Below are 12,311 nucleotides of genomic sequence, written 5' to 3' on the forward strand. Positions count from 1 at the left end.
GGGGCAGAGAAGGAGGGGAAGGAGGTGGAAGCCAAGTGGGTGTGAAAGTTCAAGGGCTGGAGAAGAAGGAATCTGAGAGAAAAGGAGAACAGACCATCGGAGAAAGGGACACAAGAGAAGTGATAGGTAGGTGAGAAAAGTGAGAAAAAGACGCTACTGCATCTTATGATCTAATACCTCCTGAGGCATAGGGCTGGGTGTGTTGCCCTCTCCTTCTGAGTGAAGCAGGAGACTCCACTTATTACGGCTGATGTTACTTGGCAATTGGGTGGCCATGTTTCTAGACTGGGGTTTTTCTCCATCATTGGATGCTTTTCTGTGGGGCCTGTAGTCATGGACAAGGTTAACCTGCTCTCTTCAGGTCACGGAATCTCCTTAGCTGCAGGGACCAGGGATATATCGTCATCAACCAGTATAGGAAATATGAGAAACTGTAGACTGGATGTTCTGCTGCTGAATTTGGGAATGAGGATTACAGAGACTTCTGATTCATGAGACAATTAAGCTGGTAGAGTCTATACATTATACATTTTCTCTTTTATTTACTGTCATTCATTTTCCTTTTCCTAGTTCCTCCCAAGATCCATCCTTCGCATCATCTCCTGAAAGCAGGGGTTGGTCAGTCAGTGGACCTTCCCTGTGTGGCACACGGTGACCCAACTCCAAAGATCAGATGGTACAGGAATGGTGAAGCCCTGCTGCAGGGTGCCAGGGACTCCCTGGATGGACCCGATGGCTCGGTCAGCATTGAAGACGTGGAGCTGTCTGACACCGGAGTATATCGTTGTGTTGCGACCAACAGCGTTGGACATGATGTGATTGATATGACACTGTTAGTGTTGGGTAGGTGTGCATTCAGACCATTAACTGTATGGCCCAGATTTGAGGATGAAACATACGAGGGTTTCGGTCTGAAACGCCAACTCTTTTCCTTGATGCTGCCTGGCCTGCTGGGTCACTCTAGCATTTTGTGTGTGTTGAATGATTTGTCTTGTTCTCCCATATATATTTTATTTTTAATTATTTAAGAGTTGCAACACATTAGCAGGCTCTTTTGGCCCAATGACCCGCACTGTCTAATTACACCCATGTGACCAATCAACCTACTAATCCACACGCCTTCAGACTACGGGAGAAAACTGGATCACCAAGAGGAAACGCACATGGTCACAGGGAGAATGGACAAACTACTTACAGACATTGACGGGAATTGGAGCCAGATCACTGACACTGTGATAACGTTAGACTAACCGCTACGCCACCACGCCACTTCAATATGTGGACCTTTTATACGAAGAATGAAGACTAGATAAAATGTCTCATCCCGTTCACTTTCTCCTGTTCATTTGTGATTCCCTGCATTTAAAAGTATATTGTTTCCACTCCACTTGACACCAGAGCAGTCCAGAGCACTCTCCATGAGACCATAAGACATAGGAACCATTCAGCCCATCGAGTCTGCTCCGCCATTCCATCATGGCTGATCCCAGAACCCACTCAACCCCATACACCTGCCTTCTCGCCATATCCTTTGATGCCCTGATTGATCAGGAAATGATCAACTTCTGCCTCAAATATACCCACGGACTTGGCCTCCACTGCACCTATGGCAGAGCATTCCACAGATTTACTACTCTCTGGCTAAAAAGAATTCCTCCTTACCTCTATTCTAAAGGGTCGCCCCCCCCCCGCAATTTTGAGGCGATACCCTCTAGTTCTGGATACCCCCACCAAAGGAAACATAGGTCACTCCTCACCCTCTCCTTGAACCTGAGGTTATTTGGAGAATGCATCCTAACTTGTACTAAAGCCTGTTTCCCCCATTGTTGCATGGTTGATAGGCTACACCAGCTCTCATTTAAGCATTGCCTCAGATTTAAAATGTTTATCCTTATTTTCTTTCTTGGCCCTTATTTATCTTTGTCATTTCTTCCAACATTTTAACTACAATGTGTGTGCTCTCCTCTAATTCTGGTCTTCGCTAACCTTCAAATCTAATCTGTGTGGTGTTAAGCTTCTATTTCCTCTGTTACATCTAATACACGTTGTCCAAGCCTTTGGTCATCTGCCCCCATTTCTGCTCCAGTGGCTCAGTGCCAATTTTTATTTGTTAACGTTACCATGTAGGACATTGGATGGTATGTTATGTTAAAGGAGGACAGACAGTGGAAATATGATGTTGATGTGACCTTCTGGAGAGAAGAGAGAAAATAGATGAAACTGAGAAAAACTTGCAGAGAAAAATATGCGAAAATCCTATCCAACTTAGCTTTGGCAATTGAAATGACTTCAACTGAGCCCTTTCTGACCTATATAGAACGTAGAGGTCGATGAGCCCAGTTACTGAACAGGGGCAGGTCCTACCTTCCAGTATGTTGGGCCAAAGCAACTACACTGATGGCATACAATTAAACCAATCCCTTCTGCCCGCATATGGTCCCTCTCTCTCCATTCTCTGCACATTCACATGCCTCCCTAAGAGCTTGTTAAACACCTCTATCGTATGGAGGCCCACCTTGCCTCATTGCATAAACATTTATCAACATCACAGATGGTTCCTTTTTGAGATTGAGGGGGTATCCCGAAGGTTTCCAGAGGCAGCTGTAGCTCTACGGCTGGAACAGCTGCCACGCCAGCTTTGTTGTTCCTTTTCGCGCCTCGTGGTGCATTGGGTGGCACTTTTTTATGCCATACCTTTGGCATTTGTCTATTTTTTACAAGCCTGAGTTGCTAGCTCGACACTCAACCCAGCACGGATGGTAAGTTATGTAAGGGGCCGGCTGGATTTGAACCCTGGACCATTTGCCTTGAATCCCTGTACTGATGCCACTACGCCGCCGGCCAGCTTAACCTCTGTTTAGTTGCACTTCTTTTGTGACCTTTCTAACAAAGTTATTTCACACGCTGGGCAAGGCACTGAGGCACAGCTAGCGGAGATGCTGCCCCACAGCGCGAGAGAGGTGAGAGCAATCCTAACCTCTGGTATTGTGCCTCTAGAGTTTGCATGCCCTCCATGTGGTCATGCCATTTCCCTCTGGGTTCTCTGGTTCCTTCCCACATCCCACCCACGTGCAGGCTGGTTGGACACTGTAAATTGTCTGATAGAATCTGGGGCAGAGAGCGCAGGGGTTAATGAAGAGTCGGTGTAAATGGATAGTTAATCGTTAGACTGGCTGAATGGATTAAAGTGCTGTATCTCTTTATAACCTGAGTAATAAAACATCATGGTACCTTTGTGATTTTATCCCTGAGAAAACCGTTCCATCATAGAACATAGAACACGATAGCACAGTACAGGCCCTTCGGCCCTCAGTGTTGTGCTGACCTTTTAACTTACTCTATGAACAAGCGAATCCTTCCCTCCTACATAGTCCTCCACTTTTCTATCATTCATGTGCCGAAGAGTTTCTTATTCTGCATGTTCCTGGTGTACCTGCCGCCACCCACCGCCCCGGCAGTCCGTTTCATGCACCTGCCACTCTCTGTGTGAAAAGACAGACCTCTGACATCTCCTAAACTTTCCTGGATGGCAAATGCCAAAGTAAGACATGCCTCTGGCTTTGAATTCCTCCACATCAGCTGCCTGTTAGTGCCCATTGATCCTGATCAAATGACACCACGGGCTTCAACCTTCCCTTTCGGACAGCCCTCCGCTTCTGCTGCACACGGTCACTTCAGCAGATGGCTACAGAGTGGTTTAAAAACACAAACACGAGGAAATCTGTAGATGCTAGAATTTCAAGCAACACACATAAAGGTTGCTATGAACGCAGCAGGCCGGGCAGCATCCATAGGAAGAGGTACAGTCGACGTTTCGGGCCAAGACCCTTCGTCAGGACTAACTGAAAGAAGAGATAGTAAAAGATTTGAAAGTGGGAGGGGGAGGGAGAGATCCGAAATGATAGGAGAAGACGGGAGGGGGAGGGATGGGGCCAAGAGCTGGGAAGTCGATTGGCAAAAGGGATACAAGGCTGGAGAAGGGAGAGGATCATGGGACGGGAGGCCTAGGGAGAAAGAAAGGGGGAGGGGAGCCCAGAGGATGGGCAAGGAGTTATTGAGACAGGGACAGAGGGAGAAAAAAAAGAGAAAAAGGGGGTAATAAATAAATACATATATACATACATACATACACAAATAAATAAGGGATGGGGTATGAGGGGGAGGTGGGGCATTAGCAGAAGTTTGAGAAGTCAATGTTCATGCCATCAGGTTGGAGGCTACCCAGACGGAATATAAGGTGTTGTCCCTCCAACCTGAGTGTGGCTTCATCTTGACAGTAGAGGAGGTCGTGGATGGACATATCAGAATGGGAATGGGACATGAAATTAAATAGGCTCCCCCCACCTTTCTTTCTCCCTAGGCCTCCCGTCCCATGATCCTCTCCCTTCTCCAGCCTCGTATCCCTTTTGCCTATCAACTGTCCAGCTCTTGGCTCCATCCCTCCCCCTCCTGTCTTCTCCTATCATTTTGGATCTCCCCCTCCCCCTCCCACTTTCAAATCTCTTACTAGCCCTTCTTTCAGTTAGTCCTGACGAAGGGCCTCGGCCTGAAACGTCGACTGTACCTCTACCTATAGATGCTGCCTGGCCTGCTGTGTTCACCAGCATTTTTTGTGTGTGTTACAGAGTGGTTTAAGGTGCTTTCAGTCATCCTTGTGACAAGGTGAAGTATCAGATGCAGGAGAGAATGAAGACAGGAAGATCAGTTACATCTCTCCACAAACGTTTTCGTGTTTATTTACTGTAATTCAGTTTTTTTCTATTATTATCATGTATCGCATTGTACTGCTGCCGCAAAGTTAACAAATTTCACGCTATGTATCTGTGATATTAAACCTGATTCTGACATTTAATGGAAATTGTTCTACTAAACTGATTGTGATTCACTTTGGAAGGTCAAACAAGGTGGAATACAGGGTCAATGCCAAGATTGTTAACAGTGTGAACACACAGAGGGGATCTCGGGGTTCACACCCATAGATCCACAGATCAATAGGGTGGTTAAGAAGGCATATGGTACGTTGGCCTTCAATGGACAGGGGACTGACTTCAAGAGCTGTGAGGTAATGTTACAGCGCTGTAAAACTCAGGTTAAGGTTTCAGCCAAAACACCGACTGCACATTTTTCCATGGATGCCGCTCGGCCTGCTGAGGTCCTTCAGCATTTTGTGTGTAAAACTCAGGTTAGAGCTGGTTGGGTTTGGTGCTCAGTTCTGGTCACCTCGTTATCGGAAGGATGTGGAAGCTTTATAGAGGGTGCAGAGGAGACCTACCAGCGTGCTGCCCGGATTCGAAAGCATATCTTGGTTGGGCATGCTGTGGCTTTATCCTTTGGAGAGAAGGAGGATGAGAGATAACCTGATAGAGGTATACAAGATGATAAGAGGCATAAATCGAGTGGGTAGCCAGAGACATTTCCCCACAGCAGGAATACTGTATGAGGGTCATAACTTTAAGGTGTAGTGAGGAGTGTATGGGAGGGGGCTGGGTGTCAGAGACAGTTTTTCACACAGTGAGTGGTGGGTGCATGGAACATGCTGCCAGGAGGGGTAGTACAGGCAGGGACATTTAAGAGAGTCATAGATAGGTACATGGATGAAAGGAAAATGGAGGGCTATATGGGAAGGAAGGGTTAGATTGTTCTTGGAGTAGATTAAAAGGTTGGCAGAACATTGTGGGGCTAAGTGTCTGCACTGTGCTGTTCTTTTCTATGTTCCATGTCAGGGGTACCCCACTACCCAACCTACGGTCCCGGACCCCTTGGTTAATGGCAGGTGTCCATGGCATGAAAAATGTTCAGAACCATTCTGAAGCAAAATAATTAATTCAATGTTCTTGTTTCATCAGAGCCGCCATTTTTTGCTGAAGATGACCCTTTTCATGCTGAACAGGAACGACTGGCGAAGGAGAAGGTTATTCTTGCCTGCCCAGCTGGAGGTAGGCCTTAACCCTGTCAGAGATCATATTTCTGAATTTAACCAGCAGACAGATCTGTACTGAGCACGGAGGCTTGACAGAAGCAGCAGGCTCGTTAATCAGCCAGAGCAAGGCCTCAATACCACAGTTCCTTGCCAGCAAAGCTTGGGAGCCGTCACTTGATGCTAGGTAGGTGTCCTGAGAGAGTTAGGAGACAGGAGCAGGATAGATCTACCTCTTGAGGCCCCAAGAGCACCGTCTGATCCAAAATGAGCAGAAGAAACCATTTTTGGCTTGAGTTCTGTTGGAAGCCTCACCTGGCTTGGCCAAGAGCCTCTGGCAGAATAGGCTTGAGACACCAAATAGTCCTACTCCTGGTTAAAATGGGGCAGGATGTGTTTGCAGAGTAGGGTATCACACTGTCTTTATTTTAACCGTCTACAGTGCAAGGGTTTAAAATTTGCCAGTTTGGTTGTGGGGTTTTTTGCAGAGTGTATGTTTCCATAAATGCTAAAACAGTTTGGAGCGGTTACTGGAACAGCAGACCAAAACTGCTGAGAGACTGAGTGAGGGATTACGACACTGTGTGACGCGCTTCCAGATCACTGAGATCCAAGTTGAAAGAAGTACATTCGATCCTTTATTCCAAAATCAGCAAAGACAAATAACCTTCATTAACGATATTGGCAAAACGAGCGGAATTAGTGATGTGAGCGAAGTTAGAGCAGCCAAATTAGCGGTCAACAAAAAAATATTCATTTCCTGTCTCACCCCCAACCCTAACTAAGCTAACGAGGACAAAGTGTGAATACGTAACTACACTCATTTGTTTCTACCACGCCCCAGCCCGTGTGACAAATTACCGTAACCCATAATAAAAACTCGCAACACAAAGTACAATGTAGCAGACAGAGAATCAATACACAGTGAACTGGAACGTTGCAAGGCAGTTGAGGGGCCAGTGTCACCTTGAGCTGGCTGGCTTTTATACATCCGACATTGAGCAAACACCAGTAAAACACTAATTACGTGGGGAGACAGAACTGAGGATTGATCTGTTTGCAACCGAGATAGTGGAGTGGAGATATGATAGAGGTTAATCAAAATAATGATAGGTTTAGATAGAATAAGCAGGGTGAAACTAATCCCATTGATAGGAGGATTATTAAACTGAGGACAGAGATTTAAGATTACACAAGATTTATGGGCTGTTTGGACCAACAACCCATATTGGTGAACCAAATTGATTGGATAAAACGAGTGTAAGAAGGGATGTTATACTACACTGAACAAAACGATCTGGAAGCAGGTTCAACCACTGTTTCCAAATAGAATTAAATCTGTAGGTCACAGTTTAAGGTGAATTTATTATGAAAGAATGTAAGTGTCACCATATACTGTTGTGACTGTGAACAAAGTTACTGGAGAGACACTGAAGGTGGTGGATATAGACCAGGGGTCCCCAACCTTTTTTGCACCGCACCGGTTTAATATTGACAATATTCTTGCGGACCGGCCAACCGGTTGGCTGGGGGGGGGGAGGTGCTCAAGTAGGGTTAAACTCACCTCAACATGTCTTTTACAGTTAGGGTTGCCAACTTTCTCACTCCCAGATAAGGGACAAAAGTAGCAGTCAAATCCCGGGACACTTTACCCCAGGAAAGACTACTATGACCGACCATGAAGCCTTGCGCGGGCACCTGACGTGCGCATGTGACGTGTGTATGCGCGTATGTGCCAATTTTTCCCCCCCACCAATCGGTTTTCCCTTCATCTTCCCGACTATACTGTACATACATTATTTCTACTTTATATAGGCTTTGTATTTGTCACATCATTCGTGCTTTTACTATATGTTAGTGTTATTTATTTTCGGTTTTATGTATTATTTGGTATGATTTGTTAGGTTATTTTTTGGGTCTGGGAACACTCAAAAAATTTTCCCATATAAATTAATGGTAATTGCTTCTTCGCTTTACGCCATTTCGGCACGAAAGGTTTCATAGGAACACTCTACCTTACCGGGGGAAATACGGGACAAGGGCGGTCCCGTATGGGACCAACCAATTTAGCCCAATATACAGGATGTCCTGGCAAATACGGGACAGTTGGCACCCCTATGTTCAAGTTCAACAGTGTGTGACAGGGAATGAGGAAAGGTGCAGCTGACTCGTATCATTTCCTCACATGCTTTGCGGCCAGGTGGTTGGGGACCGCTGATATAGAGGTCTTTATTTAACAACATGAACAACAGGCATCATAACCAAAACACTCTTGGAAGAAGAGGCCTCCTAAACTCAAAGTACGTCACATTTTTATACCCTTAAGACCATAAGACAAAGGAGCAGAAGTCAGCCATTCAGCCCATCGAGTCTGCTCTGCCATTTTATCATGAGCTGATCCACTCTCCCATTTAGTCCCACTCCCCCGCCTTCTCACCATAACCTTTGATGCCCTGGCTACTCAGATACCTATCAATTTCTGCCTTAAATACACCCAATGACTTGGCCTCCAGTGCCGCCCATGGCAACAAATTCCATAGATTCCCCACCCTCTGGCTAAAAGAATGTCTTCACATTCTGAATGGGCACCCTTCAATCCTTAAGTCATGCCCTCTCGTACTAGACTCCCCCCACCATGGGAAACAATTTTGCCACATCCACTCTGTCCATGCCTTTCAACATTCGAAATGTTTCTATGAGGTCCCCCCTCATTCTTCTAAACTCCAAGGAGTACAGTCCAAGAGCAGACAAACGTTCCTCTTATGTTAAGCCTCTTATTCCCGGAATCATTCTAGTGAATCTTCTCTGTACCCTCTCCAATGTCAGCACATCCTTTCTTAAATAAGGAGCCCAAAACCACCCACAGTACTCCAAGTGAGGTCTCACCAGCACCTTATAGAGCCTCAACATCACATCCCTGCTCCTATACTCTATTCCTCTAGAAATGAAGCCAACATTGCATTTGTCTTCTTTACCACCGACTCAACCTGGAGGTTAACCTTAAGGGTATCCTGTACGAGGACTCCCAAGTCCCGTTGCATCTCCAAACTTTGAATTCTCTCCCCATTTAAATGATAGTCTGCCCGTTTATTTCTTCTGCCAAAGTGCATAACCATACACTTTCCAATATTGTATTTCATTTGCCACTTCTTTGCCCATTCTCCCAATCTATCCAAGTCTTTCTGCAGACTCTTTGTTTCCTCAGCACTACCAGCCCCTCCACCTATCTTTGTACCATCAGCAAACTTAGCCACCAAAGCCATCTCTTCCATAATCCAAATTGTTGATGTATAACATGAAAAGAAGCGTCCCCAACACGGACCCCTGTGGAACACCACTGGTAACCGGCAGCTAACCAGAATAGGATTCCTTTATTCCCACTCTCTATTTCCTGCCAATCAGCCAACGTTCTATCCACGTATGTAACTTTCTCGTAATTCCATGGGCTCTTATCTTGTTAAGCAGCCTCATGTGTGGCACCTTGTCAAAGGCCTTCTGAAAATCCAAATATGCAACATCCACCGCATTTCCCTTGTCTAGCCTACTTGTAATTTCCTCTAAGGTCAATGGTAACTCAATACAGTTTCAGTTGTTACAATGACATTGTTTACTGCAATACTTTGGGTTGACAATTCTTCATTTGAACTGCATATAATTTTCAAACATGTAAATCTTCACATCAATACTCCAGACACCATTGTCTCTCCAGCTGCATTCATGCATATGCAGACATCTCAGGTGATCAGCCCCAGTCTGCAGCTCCAAGAAGACCATTGTTCAGAGCTGCATTTTAAATTCGATCTACACTCTACATTCAGATCTGGTTGCTGTTGAAATTAATATTGGCTATATACCATAACTTCAGATTATGCCCCAACAATACCACCTTGAGATTCATTTTCTTGCAGGCATTTACAGTACAATGGAGAAATACTCTGGGATAAATTGAGAAGTTCCTATAAAGAGCTCGAATAGATCTTTTGTAGGATTTAGCACAATGAATAAAGCTGCCCAAGAAGAAATGAAGGATCAAAGTGTTAGATAGTGTCTATTGACTTAAGAAAATAATCTGATGCATATTTCTAGGATCCAGAATGGAGGATTTACACGTTGACATCCATCTACCACAGTTTTACTCAGTCCTTTAGTCAGCTGGTGAACTTCTGTATCTTCTAATTCCAGCTGCAAAATTTAATGTGGCCCTCAATGTCATGTCATGTATTGAATATTGTAAAATAACACAACAGCAAATCCATTAAAACAGAAAACTGGACTGTTGAGGGGTGTTCAGAGGACCAGATTCACCTTGAACTGGCTGGATTTTTCACATTTGTCTATAGTGATGCAATTCCATTTTCTATTTGCTAATCGAAAACTTTTATGAATGTATCCTATGATTATATTGTGGTTTAATATTCCCAGGCACTCCTCCCCCAGTGATACACTGGCTACAAAATGGGCTGGATGTGCTGGGTAATGAACCAGGAGTTTCAATACTCGAGGACGGCTCTCTTTTGATTGATTCAGTTTCGCCCCACAACAGTGGAGATTACATGTGTATTGCAACTAACGAGGCTGGCTCGTCCAAAAGAAAATATCGATTGCAAATCCGAGGTAAATGTTTAAGCTGTAATATTAAACAACATCCTTCACTCAGTGGCCAGTTTAGTAGGTAACTCCTGTACCTAATGTTTGTGATCTTCTGCTGCTGTAGCCTATCCGCTTCAAGATTCAACGTGTTGTATGTTCAGAGATGCTCTTCTGCACACCACTGCTGTAACACGTGGTTATTTGTGTCGCCTTTCTGTCAGCTTGAACCAATCTGGCTGTTCTCCCCTGACCTCTCATTAACAAGGCGTTTCACCCACAGAACTATCACTTACTGGATGCTTTTTTGTTTTTTTGTACCACTCCCTGTAAAAAAAAATAGAGACTGTTGTGCGTGAAAATCCCGGGAGATCAACAGTTTCTGGGATAGTCAAACCACCCCATCTGGCACCAACAAACATTCCACGGTCAAAGTCACTTAGATCACATTTCCTCCCTATTCTGATGTTCGGTCTGAGCAACAACTGAGCCTCCTGGCCATGTCTGCGTGCTTTTATGCATTGAGTTGGTGCCACATGATTGGCTGATGAGATATTTGCATTAATGAGTAGGTGTACAGGTGTAGCTAATAGACTGTATGACAACCAAAACTATGCTGGATAATTTGAAAGAAAACTAACAAGAATGATAGGGATCAGAGCTTGGGTTAATAATTATCAGATAAATAAAGCATACTACATTTAATGTCACATATCACCAATGTGATGTGACAAATACCACTCATTATCTTAAGGTGTCAATAGGTACATTTGGATGGTGACAGTCTAATGTTCAGTATTCCACAGTAGCTTGGAGTGTCAAAGCCCTCACTTGGAAGTTAGTGAATTTGCGAACCCAAAGTTTGTGTGCATGCTAGATCGTTGGGCTGTTAGTGTTGCATTAGAGACGAGTTAAACAGCAGCCTTGGAGACTGTGTTGCTTTTTTCCCTTGGCACTTAAGGTTGTGGGGAAGGTAGATGAAGTGAGGAGAGAAGATTGCCACTAATTGCTTTGACCATGCATAGAGTCAGTCTTCCATGTAGTTCCATTAAAAGCCAAAGTCACAAGCCAAATCCTTCCAGCCATATCAAATTTTTCTTGCCAAACTTTTTAATATGGAGTTGTATTTCAGAACTGTGAAATGTTCTGTTTAGCACATTTTTGCAATGTGTTAGCTAAATGATGTGTAAATAGAAAGAACACTACACAAGTACAATGTACCATTTTCAGGCGGATGTGAATTCACCTCTAAATTTCCCAGTGTCAAAGTCTTGTTAGGTGAAGAGTTCCAGGATTTTCGTGGAAGGAAGTTGAAGTTTTGACAATATATTTTCAAGACAATTTGGTGTGAAAATTTGATGGTGGTAGCATTCTCAAGTACCTACCCTTCAAGATAGTAAAGTTTGCAATGTGCTATCATGGAAAGTGTGTGTTAATCATCCTCTCTTCCTGTATCCCTTCTTTTGTCCCAGTTCCCCCCGAGATTCGGAATAACTACCATATACAGAATATCACTGCACTGATTAATCAACCGTCGACTTTGGAGTGTGATACCACTGGCACCCCACCTCCCACTATCAGTTGGTACAAGAACGAGCGACCGGTGGGTGCGATATTCCTTTCTTGTGCAGCCTGAGTGGGAGGACAAATACAGAAACTGATGTTGCTTGCTTTCTGCAATTTCACACCAGAACTTCATGAGAGGCTTCATCCCTGGTCTTAGTCATTGTATAACACGCAAAATGTTGGAGGAACCCAGCAGGTCCGGCAGCACCTGCGGAAGGAAATTTGCATTCGACGTTCCGGG

At 44.6% G+C, this 12,311-nt stretch overlaps 1 protein-coding gene across 1 annotated transcript in view; it reads left to right on the plus strand.

Annotated features, from left to right (window-relative positions):
- LOC134360080 (hemicentin-1-like) overlaps positions 1–12,311 on the plus strand; it is a 425,813-nt gene that overhangs the window by 165,449 nt on the left and 248,053 nt on the right. Inside the window, exons 24-27 of the mRNA XM_063074161.1 lie at positions 571–843; positions 5,847–5,936; positions 10,340–10,531; positions 11,977–12,107. Of these exons, the coding sequence (XP_062930231.1) occupies positions 571–843; positions 5,847–5,936; positions 10,340–10,531; positions 11,977–12,107 (686 nt within the window). The remainder of the gene's footprint in view (positions 1–570; positions 844–5,846; positions 5,937–10,339; positions 10,532–11,976; positions 12,108–12,311) is intronic.

Source organism: Mobula hypostoma, chromosome 21, assembly GCF_963921235.1.
Source record: "Mobula hypostoma chromosome 21, sMobHyp1.1, whole genome shotgun sequence".
In the NCBI taxonomy this organism is placed as follows: domain Eukaryota; kingdom Metazoa; phylum Chordata; class Chondrichthyes; order Myliobatiformes; family Myliobatidae; genus Mobula; species Mobula hypostoma.